The 26,464-nt window shown below is 41.8% G+C and overlaps 1 protein-coding gene across 1 annotated transcript in view; it reads right to left on the bottom strand.

The window, feature by feature from the left end:
• The window catches only part of ROR1 (receptor tyrosine kinase like orphan receptor 1), a 157,542-nt gene that overhangs the window by 34,127 nt on the left and 96,951 nt on the right, over window positions 1–26,464 (bottom strand). Inside the window, exons 2-3 of the mRNA XM_035121572.2 lie at window positions 15,968–16,039; window positions 1,144–1,431 (exon numbers count right to left, since the gene is read on the bottom strand). Coding sequence (XP_034977463.2) covers window positions 1,144–1,431; window positions 15,968–16,039 — 360 coding nt within the window. The remainder of the gene's footprint in view (window positions 1–1,143; window positions 1,432–15,967; window positions 16,040–26,464) is intronic.

Raw genomic sequence — 26,464 nt, forward strand, 5'->3', positions numbered from 1 at the left:
GCCAGCTTGGATTCCATGGTGGAAGAAAGGCAAGATATATAACAACTACTATAACAGATTACATATTCTTGTGCCTAAGGGCAGAAGTAGCCCACTGGCCAGCAGTGCTAGGGAGAAAACAAAATGTGATGTTAAATGCACGCAAAAATGTTAAAGGGCACATTTTGAAATTACTATTTAAATCTAGCCTGCAGAGGCTGAGGTCCTCAAAGCAGCATCAGGATGGACGTATCCTGGGATTTATTTCTTTTGCTGCATTTTGCATTTAGCCATGGGAGAAAAGCTTCCATTGACACTGATAGCATCACCTGTGGGAAATGGCTTCCCCACCCAAGCAGGACAGCAAGAAGAGAAAACATTAAATCTCTGCACACCAATATCCGCCCTCACGCCTCCCCTCGGGTGGGCGGGGTTTGCGACACCGGACGGGCTTACCTGGCCGGTGCCACCCACCTGGGCGACTTGGCCTATGACGCGCCCCTGGCTAGGCAGGACAATGGACGCCTGACCGGGGGGGGGAGGGAGCAAGGCCAAAGAAAAGAGGCTGACCACGTTGAAGAAGCCTCTTTGTCCTATCTTCCTCGTTGGAGTCAGGATCGTAGCAGCACAGGATCGTAGGAGCTCAGGTAAGGACCTTAATTCAGCCTCCATGGGACCTCGTTTCGACAGCGGGCGCCCCGCGGAGCCCTGTTGGGCTGCGGGCGCCCAGGAGAAGGCCAATATCTCAATGCTATCCTAGCCTGTGTGGCTGATATTTAAGTAATAAAAAATGCTTACACATTTAATATAACATGTAGTTTGGCTCTAAGCTGTGTCTGCCTCCAGCACTGTTTGTTTAACAAGCTGTTTATAATGTAACAATATCACAAGATTCTCAATTACAATGGCTTGTATTAACATCAATCAGATTGCAATGGCATGTATTAACATCAATCAGATGTAATCTGAAAAGTAAATAATTGAATAAAGTGATAAATCTGCTTGCTTTGTCATTCTGAATATGCAGTTTTGCTCAGTTATGTCCTGTATTAACTTGGTTGGGCATGATGGGGAAACATTTATCAACTAAGAGATGGCATTTGCCTCCATTTTTACCCAACTTTTCTTGAAAGAGGAACTTTTCCAGCAAGAGGGACTTCTTACCGAATTTCACAAACAGTACCCCAGTGGTAGAAACGGTTTTCCTGCCATTTGTTGCCACACACTGAAAGTAGCCAGTGTCTGTGGTATCAAGGTTTCTTATTCGTAATCGAGATCCATAGTTTGTCGCACGGAAAGATATCCTTCTGGGTTCCTGTACAACGGGAGCATCATTTTTCAACCAACGCACAGATGGAGGAGGATTTCCAGAAACCCTACAGTGCAGTTCTGCCGTCTGGCCTAAGGTAGTGGTGATATTGTTCATGGGCTCATCAAGCTTCAAGAAATAATCTGTCAAATACACAAGGAAGAGGGATTAGACAAAATAATTGCTCACTTGGACACAGTTTTAAACAAATCAGTTTCTTGCACCCAAGAAATTCCTATTCAAACATAAATAATGTATTCTAGCATATCAACTATGAATGAATCTCTTTTCCTATCAAGAAAGATTTGTGGGTGTATATCTATTGCTACATACAACACATACAAATATGTATAGTAGTATAAGGGAAAGTGTCACAAATAATCTACTGAAGATGCTGTCATAAAGCTGGCTGTTGGAAGATCTGTTCTGTCTGTTTCATATTCCAAATGTGCTCATGGTTATGTTATTTAGACAGTATAGATAACGGCTCTGCTTTGCCTTATATAATATTTAGCTACTTCTGTCACTGTTCACCCAGCACACTTATTTCATTTTATTGCTATATGATTATTATCAGATTTCTGAAGGTGGAAACAATTTGAAATCATTTGAAACTTACATTTGTTACCAAAGCTAAGCTTTTCTTCAATAAGTTTAACAACCAACATATTGAGTATGCATTTATATCTATCTGCATTTTTAAGAGGCTACAGGTGGATATAAAATATTGTGTTCTGAGTGTGAATTGTCTTCTTAGCCCAGCAGATGCGTTTCAGGTGAAGGCGAATACCTAATTTGAAAAATTAATTGCCTTTGTTTTTTTGTAGCTTTTTATACATACTCACCCTACGTGGGCAGGAAATGTTTTATTAAAGCAAATCTCTTTTCCACTTTTGGAAATGGTCTCCTGTTTTACCTTTGTTATGGTAGCTTTATTTATCCAAGCAATGTTGTTGAAAAGGTAAGCTGCCCAAGAGAACAACATAAGAAACGCCCTGCAAAGTTCATCTAGTCCAGCATCCTGTTCTTACAGCAGCCAACCAGATGCCTATGGGAAGCCACAACTAAGTTTTCTAGACCAGATAAAACCCAGCTCTCTAGCAAGTTATACAAGCTTGACCTAGGGTAGTGCTGTGGTCTAACCACTGAGCCTCTTGGGCTTGCTGATTGGAAGGTTGACGTTCAAACCCGCATGACGGGGTGAGCTCCCACGCTCTGTCCCAGCAACTCCCAACCCAGAAGTTCAAAAGCATACAAGTGCAAGTAGATAAATGGGCGCCGCTGTGGCGGGAAGGTAAATGGTGTTTCCGTGCGCTCTGGCACTTGTCACGGTCCTCCATGCGCCAGTAGCGGTTTAGTCATGCTGGCCACGTGACCCAGAAAGCTGTCTGTGGACAAACGCTGGCTCCCTCATCCTGAAAAGCGAGATGAGTGCCATACCCCATGGTCACCTGTGACTGGACTTAACCGTCCAAGGGTCCTTTACTTTTTTTCCTTACAAACTTCACCACTCATCTGTATATACATTAATATAATTTTATGGTAGCTGTAGGGCTTCACACATAAATGAGTAGCATGAAGTAACACTGGCACTTTAACATTTAGCAAGCACTTTAATATTCCCAATGTTCAGCTGAATAGGCACGTATCTCTGGATGAGATCTGGTCAGAAAACAGATCTGTTGGTTCCTTTCAAGAATGATTTTCTTAAAGAAAAAAAAATCCTTCCCCCTCTCGAACTAGAAATCTACCCACTTCTGATGTTGATGCATGTATTGGTTTCATTTTCCAAAAGACCTACATCCTCCATTTTTTCTAGCTGCTTCTTCTTCTTCTTCTTCTTCTTCTTCTTCTTCTTCTTCTTCTTCTTCTTCTTCTTCTTCTTCTTCTTCTTCTTCTTCTTCTTCTTCTTCTTCTTCTTCTTTGCATTGCATTAGGATTAAAATTTCCCTTATTGGATTTATGTTCCTTTTTTTGGCTATCAGTCCACATCAGAGATGCTTATTTATTAATTCATATTTATACTGTCTACAGACCAGTGATAAAAGGAAAGATGTAGCAACCAATGAAAATATTTCCCTAAATAAGGAGAAAAGGGGACAAATTATAATTTACTGTATTGGCCTGAATAAAAGCCTCACTCCCCCCCAAAAAAATTCCGACTGCGAAAAGTATGGCTTATATTTGCGACCTTACAGTATGCAGCCAGGTGTGTGGGGCAAACAGCACCAGGAGCGTGGCAAAGCGGTACCCGCCCCATGCATACTCCCCATGCTCTAGTTATCTCCCGCTTGGACTACTGCAATGCGCTCTACGTGGGGCTACCTTTGAAGGTGACCCGGAAACTGCAATCAATCCAGAATGCGGCAGCTAGACTGGTGACTGGGAGCGGCCGCCGAGACCACATAATACCGGTCCTAAGAAACCTACATTGGCTCCGAGTACATTTCCGAGCACAATTCAAAGTGTTGGTGCTGACCTTTAAAGCCCTAAACGGCCTCAGTCCTATATACCTGAAGGAGCGTCTCCACCCCCATTGTTCAGCCCAGACACTGAGATCCAGCGCCGAGGGCCTTCTGGCGGTTCCCTCCCTGCGGGAAGCAAAGCTACAGGGAACCAGGCAGAGGGCCTTTTCGGTAGTGGCGCCTGCCCTGTGGAACGCCGTCCCATCAGAGGTCAAGGAGATAAACAACTACCTGACATTTAGAAAACATCTAAAGGCAGCCCTGTTTAGGGAAGTTTTTAATCTGTGATATTTTAATGTATTTTGGTATTTGTTGGAAGCCGCCCAGAGTGGCGGGGGAAACCCAGCCAGATGGGCGGCGTATAAATAATAAATAATAATCTTCTCCCCCACGGCTGGGAAGGGAGAGAGCAAGGAAGGGGGAAGGCCGCCAGCAACGCAGCACAGCTCCCCCTCCACTGCCCCCAGTATGCAGCCAGGAGCAGTCAGGGATGGAGCGGCTTATGTTTGGGTATCCCCCCCCCATTTTAAAGGTGTGTCTTATATTTGGGTGCGGCTTATATTTGGGCCAATACGGTATATATAAGCTTCATACAACTAAACAAAACTATGTACAAACAAAATTACTATGTACAAACAGTTATTTTCCAGTTGTGCCAATGTTTTCTTCCATGCAACACAACACAATTTAACTGCTGCCTATCTCTATTAATTTCCTTCAAGTATGGCACGTTTACTCTTTAAATCCAAATTTAACTAGCTTCTCTCTTTAAAAGGCCACCTTTCTTGTCCAGATGTTCAGATTCGGTAGCCAATAGCAAATGTTGTTCCTGGACACCTCCACTAAGTATTGTCCATAAAATCCAACCCAGCTAAAAGTCAAATCTCAAAGGACAAATTTGTAAATATATGTGCTTCTTTCAGTTACAGAGCTACTGCAGAACTGTACTTTAGAAGGCAAAGGAGGTGATTAAAGAGACCTAATTTTACAAGCTTTTAACACCCAAACACAATTTTGCCCATGTATACTTTGGTTTAAGGGACCCAGGTGGTGCTGTGGGTTAAACCACAGAGCCTAGGACTTGCTGATCAGAAGGTCGGCGGTTCGAATCCCTGCAACGGGGTGAGCTCCCGTTGCTCGGTCCCAGCTCCTGCCCACCTAGCAGTTCGAAAGCACATCAAAGTGCAAGTAGATAAATAGGGACCGCTCCGGCGGGAAGGTAAACGGTGTTTCCGTGCGCTGCTCTGGTTCGCATGACCTGGAAGCTGTCTGCGGACAAACGCCGGCTCCCTCGGCCTATAGAGCAAGATGAGCGCCACAACCCCAGAGTCGGACACGACTGGACCTGATGGTCAGGGGCCCCTTTACCTTTACCTTTACTTTGGTTCAGAAGTTTAACTTCATATCAGAGACTTTGCAATATCATGAATACTGTGGGCAAAGAACCCACAAGGGGCTAGCAGTATATATGATCACCATTTTACTGACGAAGGTATTATAGCAATGAAGACAGTTGACTACCATTTTACAAGTAAGCAGGGGGAAGTGGGTTCACCACTCACTTAGGGGTCCATATAATCTCGCATCATGCTTTGAACACTTAAAAGAAAACTCATTGTTAAAGTATAGCCTGAGTCAGATCCTACATTCTTGAATTCCCACAAAAATCTGTGTTTAATAAAATCATACTAATAGTGCACAGCTTCTGAGCAACCGCATTCAAATTTTAAGTATTAGATTTCTTTATGATGCTGAACTTGATTACACTTCAAAGAGAGTAATTTAGCTGCTTTACAGTGCAATAGAGTCAAAGAGGGAAATATTAATTTTTCTATGATTGTCATGCTGACAAGGGTATAGAAAACTAACACAGAACATACAGTATTTCTAAAGAAGCACGGGTGAGGAACAATTAACAGGGTGCTGATTTGTTTCTGACACGTCAACAAATAATGGATAATTTAATATACACTGTTACAATATGGTTGCATCATCACAAAAACATAGATATAAATTTTACAGAGATGTAGCTGCATTCAGATGACTAGATATAGATACTGTATAAGGAATTGTCATACAGAATCAGACCAATGGCTTACCTAGCCCTTTGTTGTTGTGGGAGAAAATGGTTGCTTGTTGTATATCAGCAATGGGTAAGGACAAAGCTTGCGAAGACTGTGCGTTGGTCAGCATGCATTGATCTACACACATAAAACAAAATCACGCACAAGCGTCTTCCAAACACTTACGGACCCATTGTTAAAATCGTGTTTATGGAAGACAATCTTACTCGGCTACGAGTGATCGCCAAAGAAGAAGGAGGACAAAGCAAACAATCAGCAGGGATACCTATTTTTGCCACCCCCTTCTCTCTCTCACACTTTCGTCATTCATTCATTCATTCATTCATTCATTCATACTTTCACACAAGCCCCCAACCCGCAAGTCATCCATTCACACACCAAGTATACACTCCACCCACCCATCCATCATTCATTCATTATCTTACTCTTTCTCACACACATTCTTAAGTTTCCCTCCCACCCTATGTCTGCCTCTTATAGTTCCTTAGTCTGACATAGATAGGTTTACTTGGACATTAAGTCTCAAGGAGGCATTTCTTAAGCATCTTCCCAACACCATTATGGAGTTTCCCCCATTTCAGGACTGCACCAAAAAGTATGGCAACGCACATAGTTCCCAGTGGAAATAAAATCTTCACAAGAGGAGCTTCTGTATCACTATGTCACACTTGTGGTGTGGTGTGGAAGGCCACGAGAAGTCATCACAGAGGGCAGTATCTTTCCTCTGCATGAAGTGTAGCAGCTAGAACATATTTCTAAAGGATGTTACGCTGCTCTGTTAGGCTGAGTCTCCAAGCTCCAATGCCACTGCAGGGTTTAAGGAAAGGAAGAGAGATCCCTGAGTGCTACCAGATGCTGCACACAAAAGGCCATGGATTACCCACCTGATTACAGTGTCAGGGAGATGCATTTTCAAGTAAAAACAGGATTTCCCAATTGGTGTGTGGAGGAAAGGATGGGGCAGCATTGGGCAAACCTGAGTTCTGCTGCCTAGGTTACTGTGTGCAGAGGGGAAGGGAGAACCATAGTGTCAAGATGGATCCTCAGAAGCACAATTGTTTTATTACTGCTTCACCTGTTCTTGACATGAACACTGTCATTGAAAACAGGTTGCATAATTTAAATCCTGACCCAAATTATATCAACAACCCTTTAATTGTTTTTGGCTATGGCACTCAAGCTAATAGCTACAGAATACACCAATTATATGTCTGAACTTAGGAGGATTTAAGGATGGTACCATAAATTAGTTAGCATTTTCTTCCTTTAAAAAAAACATATATTCACCTTTGTTTGATACCAGGCATGTATGACGACATTTTCAGAAAATACTTTAATGTCAGAAATTTTGAGATGAAACCAGAAATCTAAAATTTAGACCACATATAATTTGATAACAAGTCAATTTTACTTTTCAATTTGTTAAAACAATCTGCTCCCAGTCTTAAACCCTAAATGCCAAGTTTCAACCCACAGAGACTTTTTTCTTCTTTATGCTTGAGTTATAAACCACTGAAAAATGCTGACAGACCCTTACTGTAGCAGGCCTAGTGGGTGCCCTATAATGAACTTCTAAATTACTTGAGATAATATCTAGAAAGCTTGGCCTTAAATATGTTTCTGGTTTTGAGGCATTGCCAAAGAAAACACTGCACATCATAAGTCACCTTCATGAGTCTAAGAGTATAAACTGGAGACAAAGAATGCAAAAACTAAATATTAGGTGTCTTTATTTTGTAACTTTCCCCCTCATTTTTTTTTATGGAATAGTGCTTTAATACACAGATAAGTTTAAGGAGTTCTGAAACCACAAAATGTGCATTGTAAGAAGAAATACGTGCATTGTTAAAACAGGAAAGCTTTCAGACTATTTACTACTTTAAGTGGTGGCGTCCAGGTGCGTTTTAAAGTAAAACTGCCAAATTCTTGCAAAGGAATTTGAATCTTTGTAGAATTACTCTAACTTAAACTTAAGTTGCAACTTATTCTGATGAACATTTGGCATGCTAAGGCAAAAGCAAAAAGCTCATTATCATTGCTAATGCTGTTGTTAGTACTACCAGGATGTCATGCTAGAATCTGTTCCAAGCTATTCAGCTGCAAAAATAAGAATTGAATGCAAGTAAAGAAGCTTAGTTCCTCTTTTCCTTTTCCTTGGGGTAATGAAGATGGCAGCAAAAGAGGATACAGGAGCATCTTTTAAATGAATCATTTAATCATATCGATTAATAAAAAAAAAGGAAAATGCAAATTGACTTTTCAGACAACAGAATAATGCTTTTTTATTATTTGGCAACCCACATGAAGCATATCAAAAAGTTAAAAGAGACACAAATGGAAATATTTGGTCATCAGCATTTTAAGCAGGAAGCAAAGGCCAGCAACTCATTTTGCTCAGCCAGCTTGCTTTTATTTTACCAAAGTTCTCAATGAAGCATTCATAGAAAGCTTTATCCAAACAAATAGTGCTGAATGGATTGTGTTTTCTCTTTATTGTTCCACTGCATATATTCCTTTCCGAGTTAATAATATACAGAAGCAGGCAATAGGCATTAGGGTGGATATTTTCTGAAAGCTTAGCTTCTTTTTCTTTCTTCCTGTTTTTCTCCCTTCCTCTCTCTCTCTCTCTCTCTCACACACACACACACATACCCCAGAAGCTGGACAGCTTCGCAGTGTCATACATCTCTATCAGCCTTTCTGATTTATTTAGATTACCAATACTCAAGCCACAGGATGAAAAAGGAAAAGACAGTGACCCTTTGCAGCCAGCATATCAGCTTAGCTTCTGGGGTTCATTTATTATATTTTTGTCACCCTTCAATTTAGTAGCTTAAGGTAGCATACAGTACATGGTTCCCTCCCTTCATTTTATCACAACCCTTTCATGTACATTAGAGAGAGAGAGAGAGAGAGAGAGAGAGAGAGAGAGAGAGAGAGAGAGAGAGAGAGAGAGATGGGGACTGACTCAGTTACCCAGTGAGATTCAGGGCCATGTGGACAGTTGAATCTGTCTCCCTTGTCCTGGTCTGACACTCAAACCATATACTCTAACCTCACTGTATGTTTTGGGAGCAGAGAAACATCCATATGAAATTGCCCAAGTATAATATCTCCATTGGAAGCCCTGCTCTAAGTGCCCACAACTTCAGAGGTTAGATAGGTGGCAACTCAGAACTGAATTTTCTCAGTGCTGGCATCCCAATAATAAAGTGCTCTTTCTAAGAACTCATCTGGCACCTGCTCTCTGAACTTCAGGTACCAGGTGAATACAGTTTCCTTCTTCAAAGCTTTAAATGGATAAATTAATTTTGCCTTTTCCTGTCAACCACTATTGCTTCATTGAGTTTTGTTGTCCTGGATGATTTATGATGAAAATCAAGTTTAAAGAAATGTTTTAAATAAATAAATGTCAATATTTGAAACGGAAAAGGAAGTAGAATAAAATTCCATGAAATCCCAGTCTCTGACCCCCACTGAAGGGAAAAAGCAGTAAAACAAGGGCAAAAGTATTTTAATAGTGCATTCCAAACAGAGGACATTCCTAAATGTATTAATTCAATTCAATAATATCCCCTTAGCACACAGTCAATTGTAGAGCAGCAGAGTAATAGGCATGAGATGAACAGACACTGAAATTTATTTAAAAGTTGGAACAAATATATTTCTATTTATTCCTAATTTTCATATAAAGAAAGTTAACAATATATGATGCCATATATGATTGGATGAATAATCACTCCTCACAAAAACAAAAATAAACAAAAGCGCTTACTCTTAGAGTGACTACCATTCTGAAATGTTAAATGAGATTTCAAAAATGGAACATGACCAAACATTAATGATATTATTTATTAATTTATGCTACACCTTTTAAACTCAGATTTATTCTAGAATGGCCTTCAATATTTTCGAATATGGTAAGGAGAAGAAGCAAACTTTTAGCTGTCAATACAAAAGGGATTTTCTATCTGACAAATGCTCCTTTTGACAGCTTTCAATTCTGTGTTTTAGATTTTTCATACTGCTTTGTTTCTGAATGCATTTTAAAATTTCCAAAGAGCTTTGGTGACAATTTTGATAAGTGAAAACTGATGTGGAGGAATTACCTTTTTCTTTTCTTGAAATCTGGTTTGTAAAACAAGCAGGAGGTCTACACACTTGTTACTAATTTATAAAATGTATCAGTTCCAAAATGGCCCAAAGCAAATAAACAAACTATAACAACAATTGTGTTTTTAGAGGTACACGCACGCGCATGCGCGTGCGCGCGCACACACACACACACACACAGAGAGGTAGCATTTACAAATGTATGATTAAAATAGCAGGTTCAACTGTATAAAAAAGAAAAGGAAATCATAGAAAAGCTATGTGCTACAATTTATTGTTTATAACAAATAAGTAATTTGTAACTAGCATACAAAAATCCGTATCATCTTGTAACCTAAACTACTGAAAAACATCAAGGAATTTTGTTGTCGCTTTAGAAACCAAACTGTGTCTTATTCCAAACCTCAACTTGCTAAAAGTGTGTACAAATAGGTATATATATAGAGGTCTCCTCTATATTTGCATGTGTAGATATATCACACAGGATGGAGAATAATGCAACGAAGCAGATTGTGTGTATATATAAATAAATAAATATATGTGCCTACCCATCTACGTGAATAAAATAGCTGAAGAGTAATGCTATGAAGTCAAAGATAAGCAGTTATTTTTGACATTTTGACATACAATCACATCAGAATCTGCTTCTTATTAGCCCTTCCTTTGCCTGTTAAAGGTCTATTTTTTAAACCCCAAATGTCAGGAAATCTGGAACAGAAATGTACAATAAAACACGTCCCTTGGCCCTCTGATCTATTAATCTTTCAAATAAACCGAGATAGCTGGATGAGCCAGGGCAAGGTTGTTATATATAGCTACCTTGTGTGTAACGTCACGACATTCATTATACACACTGGGGTTTATAAGGGGGGAAACCCAACCAAAGTCTGAAATAAGTTACACATTTTCTGAAACTGTTTAGCAGACTGGTGAATGGTACTTAGGTCAATTTCTTTGGTAGCTTTTGTTGTACGACCTTCACATTTTATGTCCTATATTATCCATAAATGAGACATTCAAGAAACACAAATTCTCAAACAAAAACACACACTTTATCAGTGGAAAAGCAAACAAAAGAGCTAATGTGCTGTAACTAAAAAAATTCTCAAACAAAGTCATAGTAATTTACTGCCTCAGCTACTCATGGGACCCCACAAATAGACACACATACACACACACGTCCCATAAGGGGTACTTGATTTACTGAATATCCCTGTATAGCAAGAGAAAATGAAAAGGTAAATTGTGCATGAATATGAAAGCTGTAATTTTACCTCTTTTCACCACATGAATCAATTTCACATTTAAAGATTTTGTGAGGAGAATCATGGAAAATCTATGAACCACCACAGAAATGAGTGACGAAAAGCTTTAGATTCAGTAGAATTTTAGAGAATCTGAACACTGAGGATTTTCACCCTCTCAAAACCAACATTAACAGAGCCATCTTCAGCAGTACACCAAAGTAAGTGGGCATAGGAGTCAAGCATTCAACCAAAAAGGAAAGGGAGCAAAAATTGCAGGGGTGGGTGGGTGAGTTTGAGCAGTGACAACGATTTTACAGAATCCCTGCTTATACAGAATTTTTATATATTAAGGAGCAATCTATCAGCTCCAGTCATCTTTGGAAGACTTTTGAAGAATGCTTGCCTGAATAGCAAGGTTTTCAGAAAGGGTCTGAAACATATCATGTTGCTGCTTGTCTAAGAGAATAGGCACTATCATCCTACTCCAGGTGATGGCGGAGCAGAAAACAGGGGCCATGAGGGATTACTAACAAACCCTTCCTAACAATTGCAGTTATTGGACAGGATCATAAGCAGTTAGGCAACCAGTCATCAAGCCATGCTAATACCAAGTTGCCTACAGTTGGTATCCATCTGTCTCAAGAGACAACGGAGTGTGCCTCTAGGGGTGAAGTCAGACTGCTGTATTAGCAACACTGAAGTGACCTTCCCAGGGGGCAAGCCCGGGCTGTGTGTATGGAGGTTCTGAGATGCTCAAACAACTGATGTGGTCCAAAGAAAAGCAGAGCAATATGTTTGGCACCAGCTTGGCTGCAGGAATTGCCAGAAAGAGGTGTATATGATGCAATCCAACCATCTTAGGGACTTCACTCCAGATTTGTGTAGGGTTTGTACCTTAGCCTTTCCTTCTCCCAAAGATATCCCATAAAGCAGTGGAGCTTTAAGACCAGCATTTTCCTTCTCCTAGTTGGGCTACCTTCTTAGGTTGATGAGCTCCAGCTCCCCAGAACTTTGTATATTAGCACAAGACAGAAGAAACATAAACTTGGTCTGGAAGCATATTGGCAGCCAGCACAAGTTCTTTCCTGCAAAGCCCCTTCAAGGATTAGCTGGCTACAGAGCTCCCCAAGGGGAATTCAATAAATAGTGAAGCTCATCCCAGTTGGCTCAATTTCATTGCCAATCAGCTGACTGGCAGTGACAGGAAGTCTCCCTTGCCAATATTTAACAGTGTTTGTACTGTAAGGCTCCTGATTGTGCACTGGCAGTCACTTATTATGTCGGTTGTGTAGCGTATGGGTATGGTTTGGAAGAAACAACATTGTGGGCCAAATTAGGATCTGTACCATGCCTAATTAGGCATGTGTGCCTGAGGTCCACTCCTGCTCTAGCCACGATTGACTTATAGTAGGGTATATCTGAACTGGTGCTCTGCAATCAAGAGATCTTGTGTCTGTCCTCTCAGTAGTCCTAAGACACTCTATTGTTTCTTCATAACAAGACTATTTTCCCCAAAGGTCTGTAGAATCAGATTTCTAATGTGCAATGCCTTTTTGACAATCGTTAAATTCAGCAGCAGCAGCAGCAGCAGCAGCAGCAGCAGCAGCAGCAGCAGCAGCAGCAGCAACAACAACAACAACATCATCATCATCTCTTCTCTGTAACAAATGTCTGCTGAAAAGGAGGAAGAGAAAACCAGGGTGGTAGGAGGAACTAGAAATGCACTTGATGATCTGGAGATGCTTTTAAAAATGATTTTTTTAAAAAAAATGCAGCATTTATTTCTCTTTAAAGATTTGGTGAGAAACCACCACCTCCCTGCCGCATCAATTGCTGCTTTCAACAGGTCTTCATGGGTGGTTGCGTCCCTTTTAAATTTCATTTCCTGATAAAAAGGATAAACAGGCAACTGTTTAATGCTGCCAATTTAGCTTATTTAATCAAAACTGAAAGTTGAATGAGTCTCAGTTGGTAGACAGTCACTGGGGAAGTAGTCAGGTTGAGGGCAGGGGGGGACAGAATAACAAGTTTGTTGTTGTTTTGGAAAAAATACTCATTCAGTTTTACAATATTTTAATAAGAACATGAAAAACATACCCAAAGAAACACTGAAGTGTATGTATTTGTGGGGTTGTTGGGGGAGGGAGTGCTTCTGAAGAGTGGCAGGAACTGTGAAGGTCACTGAATAGGGACATCTGCTTAATTGGGAGTGCTGGCTGGGAACCAATTTACATGAGGCGTTTAACAAGCTTTAAAATCCGGTTTATATGGATGCTTCTGAGACCACATGCCAGCTCTTGTGGAAAACAGGTGGAAGTTGATTTCTTTAAGCTGTATGTTTGCATGACCTGTCATTTCTCAATGCACCTTTAAAAACACTGGAAGTTCACTGTGGGTGAACTACTGACCTTGCTATTATATTTAATAAAACCATGCTTTGCAGTACTTTAAACGCCAGATAAGAGATTGGAAATCCCACCCCAGAACTGACCATTTTAAACCCTCAATCCAATCAGGGTGGGATTGGAAAGCACATGTTCTGCATGCTTTAAACCTGGCTAAACTTTGTTTTTTTAAAAATATTTTAGAGAAAGGGCTAGGCATTCCAGTAAGGGTGGACTGGAGAGGGACAAACATTCCAATCCGGTATAAGGCAACTTCCTATGTTCTTCCCACCCTTTTGGAGGGGCTGTAAGGCAACTTTCCCCTGACCAGAAAGTGAAAGAAAGAAGGGCATTTTAAGAGGCCAAAAATTCCACCTTCCATGATCATATTTCTAAGCAGTGGAAGCACACTATCACCAGACAGAAAAAGAAAAAAGAAAGATGCTTTGCATGGGTGAAGCCAGATGAGAAGCAAGAAAAACAAGTGTCAATACATTTTTCCCTGTGCAGGAAAATGGCAGCTTTGGGGATGTGGGCAATATCTCTGTGTAGGACTGGAATGAACTCCTATACATGGGTGCAGCCAGGATTTTTGTTAGGGGGGGAAGCGATGCCAGATGTTTGGCTTCCGAAAATAATTAGAAAACCGAAACAATCACTTCCAGTTTTCGATCGTTCGAGAGCCGAAACGTTCGAGTTTACAGGTGTTTGGCTTCCAAGATTCTACTGTTATAGATCAGAGGTGGCGAACCTTTTAGATACCGAGTGCCCAAACTCGGGGAGACTTCTTGTAAATAACTCACCATACATGGCCTGCTGGTTCCTTATTATTCTTAACCAGCCCTGTTAAGTACAGGTGGGGAATTGTCTAGCAAAGAGAAGGGAGGACAAGAGAGCAGCCTTATTAGAGGGGGCGAAGTGGAGGCTTCCAGTTGCAGGGCAGAGCTGGCCTTGCACTCTTAAAAAGAAGAAAGGCCTAGCAGGGTGTGCCACCAGCATGCTCTTTTCTCTAAGTGCCTTTTCTTCCTGTTTTGCCGCCAGGATAAGTGAGCGAGGCCACACCTGCGCCTGCTCTTGATCTGAGGTGGCCGCCTTGCAGCACCTCCAGCCGTGCCACCATTTGCTGTGATCCCTGGCAGTGAAGCTGAAGGCCCGCCCCAGCCAGGGACCCCGCTCTGAGCATGCTGCCCAAAGTTATGCTGCGCAGACCGACTAAGCTTTTTAGGTGTCCTGCTTCCCGGACGGAGGCCCCAGCCCCTGCAGAGGCTCCGCTGTTATGTTGCGGCTGTTGTGGCGACCCATGACTCAGGTGAGGCGCCGGGTGGCACTCTGGTAGGGCCCCAGAACCTGGATGGGAGCCGCGTGTTTGCAGTGCCCCTAAGGGCAGGTTGTGCGCCAGGCAGGTTCCTGGGCACAGCTCACAGCCCAGCTCTCTGGTTCATCACCTCACAATAAAGATGGCGCACAGCGGTCAGTGGTGCTTCCTGACTCAGCTGCCGTGAGCGGGTGCCGGCCGTGTGCAGCCTGTTCGGGGAGCCGCCCGAGGAGCACTTGGCTGGCGGAGGAGCGGCCGCGCCAGCGGAAAACAGTGGTGGAGGGGGTGGGGCAAGCAGCTCTTCTTCAGCCACCGCCTCCACTCCAAAAGAAACAGCACGGATGGGCCGATGGCACGTGTGCCACCAGAGACAGCTCTGTGTGGCCACTCTGGCATGCGTGCCATAGGTTCACTACCACTGGTATAGATTATACACAGATCACAGAAACTAACAGCCACTTGAAGATATGGAAAACAGGTATGCAACAACAACTTCACATTGTGTATGTATGGGAGACTCATTTCTCATGCAAGCACAAATGAAATTGCAGACCAACACATGCCCACTGTGTGTGTATTCAACACCCTAATTCTCTGCATGCTGTATACAAATATTAAAAGATTTTTTCATTCCTCCTCCCAGTCCAGCAACTAACTGATTGCCTCCAAATTTCATAGCAAAATGTGCATGCAAGGCTACTTAGATGAAAGCTTGTTAACATAGAGTCCAGGCAGGTAATATTGAATCCAGATTCCAAGAGGCACAGATGAAATGTCAGGTAGGTCATAAACTGCTATAATTCACATCTTGACATATTTTCTTAACATGTGGAATGTGTTACTTGAAGTAAGAAAGGGGAGGGAGTGAATCCCAACATTCTTCAGAAATCACAAACTGGGGTGTAATTGAATATCAAATGATTGCTTGGCATACAAAACAGGTCTCAATTCCTCCTTCCTGTGACTTTAACAGCAGATTTTGATATAATCAAGCACAAAACAAAGGAACTTTAAGAATGGCTTCTTAAAATCTATAATTATTTTTAATTTCTCTTTCCCCTCTGCACTTACCTTTGTCTAGTTCACTTGACACATTCCAAGATGATGTAGGCATTAAATCAGCAGCAGCCGACACATTCATTGCTGAAAGAAATCAGAAAGGGGGGTGGGGAGAGAAAGAGTTAATACAAGCTGTAGCCTATGTAATACCATAGATGGTTCTGAAAAGCATTTGGTATTAAAATATCCTGAGCAGTGCCAGCATTGTTCTGAATGCAAAGACAAGCATTGTTCTGAAGCACAAGATGAAAAAGCAGGAGTCATGATGATGATGAGCAGGGCTGACTCAAGACACTTTGCTGCCTGAGGTGAAGGACAAGAAGCCACCCTTCCCCAAGGCACATACAGAAGCCTGTTGGATCGGCAGTTTAATCATACTCCAATACTGGTGAAAGGGAAATACAGTCATATCTCGGAAGTCTCACGGAATCCGTTTCGGAAGTCCGTTCGGCTTCCAAAACGTTTGGAAACCAAGGCGCGGCTTCTGATTGGCTGCAGGAAGCTCCTGTAACCAATCGGAAGCCATGGAACCCGTGTTGGACATTCAGGTTCCAAAGAACGTTCGCAAACAGGAACACTCACTTCCGTCATTGCAGCGTTCGGGAGCCAAAACGTTTGACTTGCAAGGTGTTCGACTTCCGAGGTACAACTGTATCTGCCACTGCACTTGAGGGCAGAAGGCTAGCCTAAGGCATACAAGGCAGGCCACATGGCACTCACAGATCTGCCTTCCCTGCCCCTCAGCACGTACCACCTGAGGCAGCTGCCTCACTCTGCCTCATCATAGGACCAGCCCTGACTATAAGATTCCACACAAGCTAAATCTTCAGGGCCTAATCAGGGTGTGTGTATGTGTTTTTGTAGCTTTTGAGGAGGAGATTATTGCAGTGCCACAATCACACTCAGTAGCTTAACACTGTATGCAGAAATGTAAAATAGGATACAAACAAAATAAAAGTAATATAGCATAAGAGGTTTGGCTCAGGTAGCCATATGGCAAGAATCATCTACTAGGACTTCCAAGTCCCTTCCCACTTCCTACAGCGCATCCTCATGACTTGCCAAAATTTGAAAAATGTGATGTGCTTTCAAAGGTGTTGAATGTTAATACCAGTTTTAAGACCAAAATTACACTGAAGACAAAAGCAGCTGTTCAAACTACACAGGCATCCATGCTTACTTGTGTGTGTATGAGCACAAACAAATTATTGGCACAGTTGACTCTGAAAATACTAGGAACTCCTGCTAGTGTGATCGGGCTTCTGAACCCACCTTTCCAAATCTGCTTTGGGGGATTGAGAGAAGCCCTAGGACAGCTTGGCAGTGGCAGGGTTGTGGGGGAGAGACTGTCCTGCCAGCCAAGCAGTAATGCTTCTGCTGACTGTGGCACTGAATTCCACTCTGCTTGTATTTAAAAAGTTAGGTTTTAACTGAATCAGGTGTTTGTGTAAAGCCAATAAAGTCATGCATAGTAAGGACACTACACTCTCATTGTAAAAAACCCACGAACACACACACACACACACACACACACACACACACACACACACGGGAAAAAAGTTCTCTTTCAAGCCCACCTGGTAGTAAAGTTTATTTAAAAGTCAGCCAAGTATTCCCAATGTAAACACAGAGGCTGAAAGCATTATAATTCATCTATAAATGTTTTCATGGAACCAGCTTTTAACATACATGGCACCATGAAGCCAAGAATTTTAAGGCAATATAAATGATATATTGTCTAAAAGAGGTACCATATAGTCAGGTAATCTGAATGCCAAAATTTCCATGGGGTTTAGCACTAGGGAAATTGTCTCAGAATATTTTGTGGGATTAAAATTATATAAAAGTGTTTTGGATGGCCAGTTGGCTGTTGAAATAACTGAAAATGTTGTATGGATATTTATAAATATAAATGTAGATTCTGCTTATAAAACAATACACATTTATGATTAAATATTTTGTTTCTTGTCTATTGTTTGCTTTCTAGTAATAATAAGATTATATATTGCTTTTGAGAGTCTGCCAATTAATAATGTGTTGGATGCAGGCTTTGAGTTCCATGAATGAAAGAGCTTCTTATGAAGTTATTTTAACCAGTGGGGGCATCTTCCAACTTGCACTTATGCATGTGTGTGTGTGCACATGTGCACTCACACACAGAAATATGCTCTGGAGGGTTCCTTAAACTTCCTAAACAGATTCTGAGATGCCACAAGCAGCTGCAGGAGGTAGAGGAAAATGGGGGGGGGGGCATCTCAGCACCGCACACTCTCCTGAGCATATCTCTCTACAAGGGATGCTTGATCCAAACCACATTGCTCATTCTATTTTTTACTTTTGCTTCAGCTTTGGCCAAAGCCATACTCCCATGTTTCTCATTGCATTGCTTCTGTTATTTATTTACTTTTTCAAATTAGAATTTCCTAGTCTGCAGAATGGTTGCAGAACCTCCAAGAATATCTATACTTGATGCTGTACTTGTTTCATTTATTTTTCTGTTGATTGGGTCCATGGCCTGGGGCACATGATTTTCATAGCATAGCCCTTGTGCCGTCTGCTAATTCCCCCCTAAAAATTTACCAGGTAAAGGAGCCCTTCTCAGCAGCCAGGCTTAAGGCCCATAATTCTCATAATAGGATAGTGGTTTTGATGACAATGCCGGTGCTAAAGGGAAAAAAAAGTATTAGTATTTTTAAGAGGGCCACAATTTTTTTTTTAGTACTGTGCTAGATTCCTTACAAAAAGTTTCCAGTTAATTCTTTTAAAACAACATTTTGATTTAATTTGCTTTTAGCTTCATAAATATCTCAGTATCGTTTAACACTTGCGTATATATATTTATATATCACTTTTTAAATTAAAGAAAATGATTGTAAAATACACACTGATCCTTTTTTGATTAAGAATTATGGGTTGTATCTGACTAAGGGTGGATTTACACACGGGAGGGGAAAAACCCACTATAAATAAGTCAGAAATTAAATTGCGATACAAAAGAAAAAGAATGCTATAGAAAATTGCACAGAATTATTATTTTTACTGTCCAGTGCCATCTGGTGTTGCATGTTTATAACACTGTTTGTTTTTTTTACTAATGTAGATGAGTTCTATGTGATACTTAGACACTTAACCCATTGGGATCAATGGACCAAATCTAGTTACACACTTAAATTCAGTGATCTTAATGGGTCTATTCAAAGTTGACTTGGTCAGATACAAAGCTTCCTCACGGCATTAATAATAGAAAGTAACAAGCATTTATTCAAATGGTATTTGCTATACAAATAATTATATTATATATGCCTTTCAGTGGAAGTCTGGTTTTCAGTATGGATATAATTATCACTGCAATGACAACTCAATTGGAGTCTTGGCATTGATAAAACCAAAAGTGGCCATCTTTCATCACTGAGCACTAGATACGCCATTCAAGTGAGTCATCTATCTGAGACTGTAAAGAAGATTATACTTTTGTGGAGACACACTAAAGAGTTATATTGATCACTGTTGTGAGACCTTGAAATCTCTGTTTTATGAAGAAGCCAAGACAGAGATGTTACTCAGAAAGAATCAATGGCCTAGAATGAGATAAGAATCTGAAGAAACATTGGAGGCAAGATCTTCCACCACTAGCTCTTCATAGAGTATTTATCGAATATCTTTCTCCCTGCACTGCAAACCATAACTTTATTACCTTTCCCCTCAGTATAGGCACAGTAATCACCAGGTTTCTGTGTTCAATAGGTGAGGAAAGCACTGAAAGCCCACATATTTAGTTGATACAAAATAAAAAATTCCTCCCAGTAGCAGCTTAGAGACCAACCAAGTTTGCCATTGGTTTGAGCTTTCATGTGCATGCACACTTCTTCAGATACACGAAAGCTCATGCCAATAACAAACTTAGTTGGTCGCTAAGGTGCTACTGGAAGGATTTTTTTTATTTTGTTTCGACTGCCGTATGTCAGACCAACACGGCTACCTACCTGTAACTATATTTAGTTGATGTTTTTGCAAACTCCCCTGCATGTCTGATTACATATACATAGGTTCAAACACTGTAAAAAAATGGCATGGTGAACAAAAGCCTGACCCAGAATGGCATGTTGACAGGAACAGCTTCTTGGTAATAATTTGCATGTGCATGGCAAGTCAAAATTCTAAATCTAGTCCTCATGCTGATGTAAATCAAGGCCAGGAAGGAATTCCTGTCAACGAGTTTGCACCTGCCCAGATGTTATTTCATTCCCATGTCATGTCCACTGGGATACTGATGGTTGTACAGAATGTGAATTTGACTCTAGTCTTGAGGTGTTTCAAACCCTCGTATGCATGCCCATTTCCTGAAATATACAATTTCTTAGTCTAAAATTACCACTCACTGTATCTTGGGCCCATCAGCCACATTCATGTATTACCTGCATGGGATATTTCCGCTTCCCCTTGGTCCAAGTTGCTCTAATAGAGTTTGAAGGCCAGAAAGTTATGGCCAAACAGCTCATAATGGTAGCACCACCCATGCCGATATCCCATCTTACCTAAACTGGCAACTCTGTCATAAGCCGTAGAAGTATTATATGCCTGTTCTATAGAATTCTAACCTTCAAATATTACCAGGGTGATAAGTTAGCTGGATGTAAACATCATACTTCACTGATAAGATAGCAAATTAATTGGGCCATCTTGAGCATAATTCTACATGGTGCAGTAGTGCTTCAGTTTGCAATTCATAATGTGTCATTTCTTCAAGGTGAGAAGCAATTCAGGAGGGTTGGGGAAGCTGCAGCCCGTAGGCCTAATTAGACCCACCAGGCCTTTCCATTTGGCCACACCCACATGTACCAAACCTGATGTTCATATATGGGGCAGGTAAAGATGGGCTTGGAGAAAAGAGGCTTTTGCAGGCAACGTCAATCAGCTGATTGGCAGTGCCTGCAAAGCCACTTGTGCAGCAATTCCCAAATGGTATCAGCTCCATTTGGGAAGTCCTATGCTCAGCACTTCTGTAATGCTCCACAGTGGTCACCTAACAGCTCACAGGGTTCACCTAACATCTTTGTGATGGCAGGTAACTGACAGGTAGGCAGAGCCTGAAAGGCTGTGTGGAGATAAGGATCTGGCCCACCTCCCAGGTCCAGTCCCCACTCCTGCATTTCAGGGCTGGGCTTCTGTTCATTTAAGGGCCAGGCTTGCACTTCCCTGTAGTATCACAGAGAATAGGCAATAGCATGCAAATTTGATCTATTTGCACCTCTAAAACCCAAAGGGTCGGTTCTCTTGGGGCTGCAGTGTTTCCAAAGTGCAGTTCTCAGGAATCTTAATAGAAATCAGAATCAGTATTTTAGAAGAAGAAAAGAACTCTAATCAGGTTTGAGTTTTCACCAACTATTATGAAAAGCAGGCTAAGGTTATATTTTGCTTAGGCTTTTGTTTCAGATTGGAATTTTTAACCCAAGAGTGGGAACACACACAGAGAACTGGGCCTTTTAAACCTCACAAGCCTCCACAAAATGTGAGTAAGCTTGGGGATGTGCTGACTGGATAAATTCTGTCAGTCATTTATTATTGACATACCGTATATTGAGAAAGGAACTTGGCAAAACTGTCCTGGTTAAACCTCACTGCCATTTCCTTAATCCATACCAGGTGTGAAGATATTAAAAATGCTTGGATGGGATACCAGAAAGCAAGTCACAGGACACAAGTAGAATATATTTTGTGCTCTATTTATGCTTGTCCCATGTTTCCCACCGTTATGGCTGGTTATGGCTGCTGCGTCACTCGGGGGAGTAGGGTGGGGAACTCATTCCTTTAAATCAGTGGTTCCCAACAGGTGGTCCGCGGACCCCCAGGGGTCCGCGAGCTATGCCAAAGGGGTCCGCAAGATGCAGGGCCGGCTCTAGGGAGGGCGCCTGGTTGGGAGTCCGGGCTGAGCTGCAGCCGTCCGGGACTCCAGGGAAGAGCCGAGAGCTGAACAGAGCTCGGAAAGAGCCCTGCAGTGCCCGAAGCTGCCACTGGGGGCGCGGGGAGTCCTCAGCCGCTTGGGCCTAAACGCTCCCTTCTCGCCAAGGCGTGGATTGAAACACCTCCAGGAGCGGAGCCAGGAGCTTGAAAGGGACGGGTGGGAGACGCAACAAGGAAGAAAATGAAACCGACCAGGAAAAGTACAGTAATTCTGGGAAGTTGCTCGGGGTGCATATGCCCTCCCCCCCTTTCTTTTTGCTCGGCAAAACTTTGGAGTTCTCCTTTTTCTTTTGCAAAAGCGTATGGGGCGTCTGAAGACCCCTCGTGGAGAACCGGGTGGTGTGTGTGTGTGTGTCCGTTTGCACGGAGACTATCCGATCCGATCGGTGTTTGCAAAAACTCTTCAACTTTGCAAGAAGAAAAAAGTGTCTAGCGGGGAGTGGGTGGGAGAGAAGAGGGACAAAAAAGCACCACGAGGAAAGGGGGGGGGATGAGACATGCCTCCCAGGCACTCAGCTATGCAAAAGCGAGCGAGAGGTGAGGGAGTCGGGGAAGAGGATCTTTTGTTCGGTAACCTTCAGTGCAAGTGCAACAAGCTCCAACTTCTTTCCTGCCTTTTCTCTCTGAATAGAGCTGCTTCTGTTGCCCCCCCCCCCGTCCGGCTTTCTTTAAAGAAAACAAACACAAACCTTTTTTAAAAAAAGATTTCAAAGGTTTCTCCTCCCAAAGCTACTTTCTTTTACTTTTACATGCTTCTGTTCCCTCTTGATCCCAAAATGGCAACTCTCAGGGTGGGGGGACTCATTTATTTATAATTAATCTCAACGAGATTGAGGACAGAGGACACAAGCAAGAGAAGCTTCGCCGGGGTGTAGTTGTGAAGCTTCCTTTCCCTGCCTCTCTCTCTCTCCTCCATCCGAGATGTTACAAAGCATGTGAGCTGTTCTCCCCCCTCCCCCTTGCCTCCTGTCCCTTCCTAGACGCTCTCAGGATGATTCCTGCTTGCTTTTAATCCGGCCAGCAGCACGGGCACTTTCACCTCCTGAATCCTCAGATACACAAACACATACGCCTCCAGGAGGGGGGAGGGAAGTAGAGAAGCAACAGCTCCCTCAACTCAGGACCCAAACCCTGGAACCTACAGGGTTAAAAAAAGTGACCCCCCTGTTTGCTCCTGATTTCGATCTGCCCCTGTGCTTTGTCCCATTTCCTACCACCCAACAACTTTGTGCTCTTTCCCCCTAAGAGAAGCTTAAAAACTCTTGCTGATTCCTGCAATAAATAGGTCAGCTGCTGGCACTCCACCCTTAAAAAAATGTTCAAAAACTGGCCAATCCTCCCCCCAAAAGGCTCAACAACTCTGGGCAATCACTTCCAACTGGGTAGATCACTGCCCTATAATTATACCAGTATTGTAGAGTTGGATGGGACCCTGTTGAAGATCACCTCTTTACATTTGCTGTCAGCCTTCATTTGCCCTCCTCCTACTATGTAACTTTACATATCTCTCCCTCCCTCACACACAAAACAACAACACACAAACACAGTTGCCTTGGATGCTAGTCCTACTCAGAGTAGACTCACTGAAATGAATTAAAAATCCAAACATTAATTTAAAAGGATCTGCCCTAAGTAGGATTTAGTTGGATGTAGCCTGTTATTATGACCAAAGTATCTTTCCCAAAAAGATCTGCACAAACCAGTTTACCTGAGTGCATTATTCTCAGGGTGGGTGGGGGGACTCATTTATTTATAATTGCATAATATGGGACTAAATAGCATTATGTTGTAAGGACCTTTTATTAAATCTTAGAATTGTAGAGTTGGACGGTACCCAAGGGTCATCTAGTCCAACCCACTGCAATGCTTGAAACCTGGATGGAGTACTCTGTTGTAACTGTAAAAAACGTATAAATATAAAATATAAAAAGACTCTTAATTTGGCTCTCACTTTTTAATTTTAGGATTAGGAATTAATGGGGGTCCTTGTCACAATAGCAGCTCGATGAGGGGTCCTCGAGAAAATTTTGTTGGGAACCCCTGCTTTAAATTAATGTAAGTTTTGGAACCAGTCATCTCACACTCAACATAAACACTTCAGATTATAAAGTTCTTGTTATAGGACGTTAATGCACCACTAAATGAACGTCTACTAAATCACATTGGGTTGAATACTGATGATAGTTCGTAAATGTTTTTGTTCTCAAAACAACACAACCAAAATATTCAAGGAAAAACAAGGGTAGTTAACATTGTCAGATTTGACAATGCTGATCACTTTTAGAGAAGGGAGGGCGGGCCTGGAATTTGTCCCTCTACTTTCACACTGACTGGTGTTTGATGCTATTACTGCTGACAGGCCACTTGTCTGTTTAGTGGTGTGTGCATGATAGATGCAAAATCTTCCCCCATAACAGAAGTGGACTTTCCTGTTCACAACAACCTCTAATGCATCCGATAGGGATGAACCCTATTTCTGAGTCTGGGCAGCCTATGCAGAATATAAAAGCTACGGATTATAAAATATAGACTATAAACTGCTGAACATTAAATATAAAATGGCCATTGGCTGTTAAATATATAATGCTGTCAAATATATCAAATAACGGGCACCAAATATTAAATCCCATTAGATATTGGATGTCAAATGCTAAACAAATACTCAACATCAAATCCCAATAAAAATATATGGGCGGAAAGTTACTTTTGAGGGAAAATTTTAGTGGAAGGGATAGCAAAAATATGCTTGGGCTACTTCATAACAAGTTGCCATTTAGGATTGTATACTTAGTACAGGCATCCCCAAACTGCGGCCCTCCAGATGTTTTGGACTACAATCCCCATCATCCCTGACCACTGGTCCCTTTAGCTAGGGATCATGGGAGTTGTAGGCCAAAACATCTGGAGGGCCGCAGTTTGGGGATGCCTGACTTAGTACATCAACACTTATTTCTTACGCAGCTCAAGGAAAGCAATTTTTCTATGGAACTGAGAGAGAGAGAGAGAGAGAGAGAGAGAGAGAGAGAGAGACTTTCAAAGCTGGAATTGTTGTTTTAAAGTGATTTGCAGGAGGATTTGAGACTTGGTTTCTTTTTTGCCTCAGAACAAAGAACATGAAAATGTCTTGTGCCACTGGAGATGTTAAGTAAATCTTCTAAACAAACACACTTTGCTCGGGGAATTTAAGGGATACTTAATTTCAAATAAGCATGAATGCTAACTAAACATCACTAATTAAAAACCTAAAGAGCTTTTAGTGAACTGTGAAATAGGATAGAAAGCCCATAAAAACAACTTTTATGTTTAAAGTGTGCCCATTCACCAGTGTGAAATAAAAAACTACCTTCCAGGGGCACCTTCAGATTTCAGTGGGAGAAGGAAATATATTTTTAGCAAGGAGGAGTGAGCTCCAGCAAGGTCAAATCTGAGCTCTTGGACACATTCAAGGTGAAACTGCAAAGCAGCAGTGTGTTAAGACAATGTTTATAAATATTATAGTAGCTATAGAAACATTGCCAACACAGGACTGCCACACCTTTTTAAAAAGCCAATAATTTGAGCATTTGGCATGCATTCCTTAAATTGTACATAGCACATTTAATTGTTTTAACATGGTTGCTTTCTGTGAAGTTAGAACCAGTGAGAACAATAAACTCAGAACCACTGAGAAATAATCATGTGTGCAGCGCTAAGGAGGGAAATCCCCCTCTCCCTCTCTAATTGACACCCAGGCACAGCAATTTTACACAAAATACCAACTGGATTACAGACAGAATACGGAATAGAGAAATATCTAGAAATATCTTTTGATGCCTTCCTTCACAGATAATGTTTTAGAGTCCATTGTAACAAACAACAAATTTCAGATAACACCTCAAACCAAGCTCCACAAACCTCACAAATTGGAGGCCAAGGCTGAGGTCTTACCAGATGTGCACTGTGATCAGCAATGATGCTGTACAATATCACAAAATGTGCTTGCTTACAACTTACTCTCCAGGCATCAATACTTTTACTTTCAGGCCCAAATTCCAGATGAGGAGGATGGAGTGCTTAGGAAAAATAAACATAACTCATGTTGTCCTGGGCCTGTACTACATTATGAAGCATCGGTATATTACTGTACTGCTAGGGGAATCGTCCTGTGATTTCACCTATGCCTCTTTGTTGCTAGCCAGCAGGATGGGTTAAAGCAGGGGTGTCAAACTCAAATTCATCGGGGGCCGCATCAGCAGTTTGGTCACCCTCAAAGGGCCAGTTGTGTCTGTAGGACTATGTGTCCACTCTTTATTATCATAAATTATTGTCACTGCATTCAATTATTACTGTTTTTTGTAATAATGTAAGCTCATTCCCGCCCCCACGCGGATCACATTCCTGCGTCGTGGCGCGTGTGTGGGAGGGGATGTAAACGAGGGAAATTTGAACAAAAGGTGGGGATCGATGGCTTCCGGAGGGGGGGCTCAACTAAACCTTCGGCAGGAAGGAGAAAGCCACTGCTGGGATTAAAAACCTGCAGATGGAAAGAGGGCTTCCCTCCCCCGCCCT

This window comes from Zootoca vivipara, chromosome 7 (genome assembly GCF_963506605.1).
Source record: "Zootoca vivipara chromosome 7, rZooViv1.1, whole genome shotgun sequence".
Classification (NCBI taxonomy): domain Eukaryota; kingdom Metazoa; phylum Chordata; class Lepidosauria; order Squamata; family Lacertidae; genus Zootoca; species Zootoca vivipara.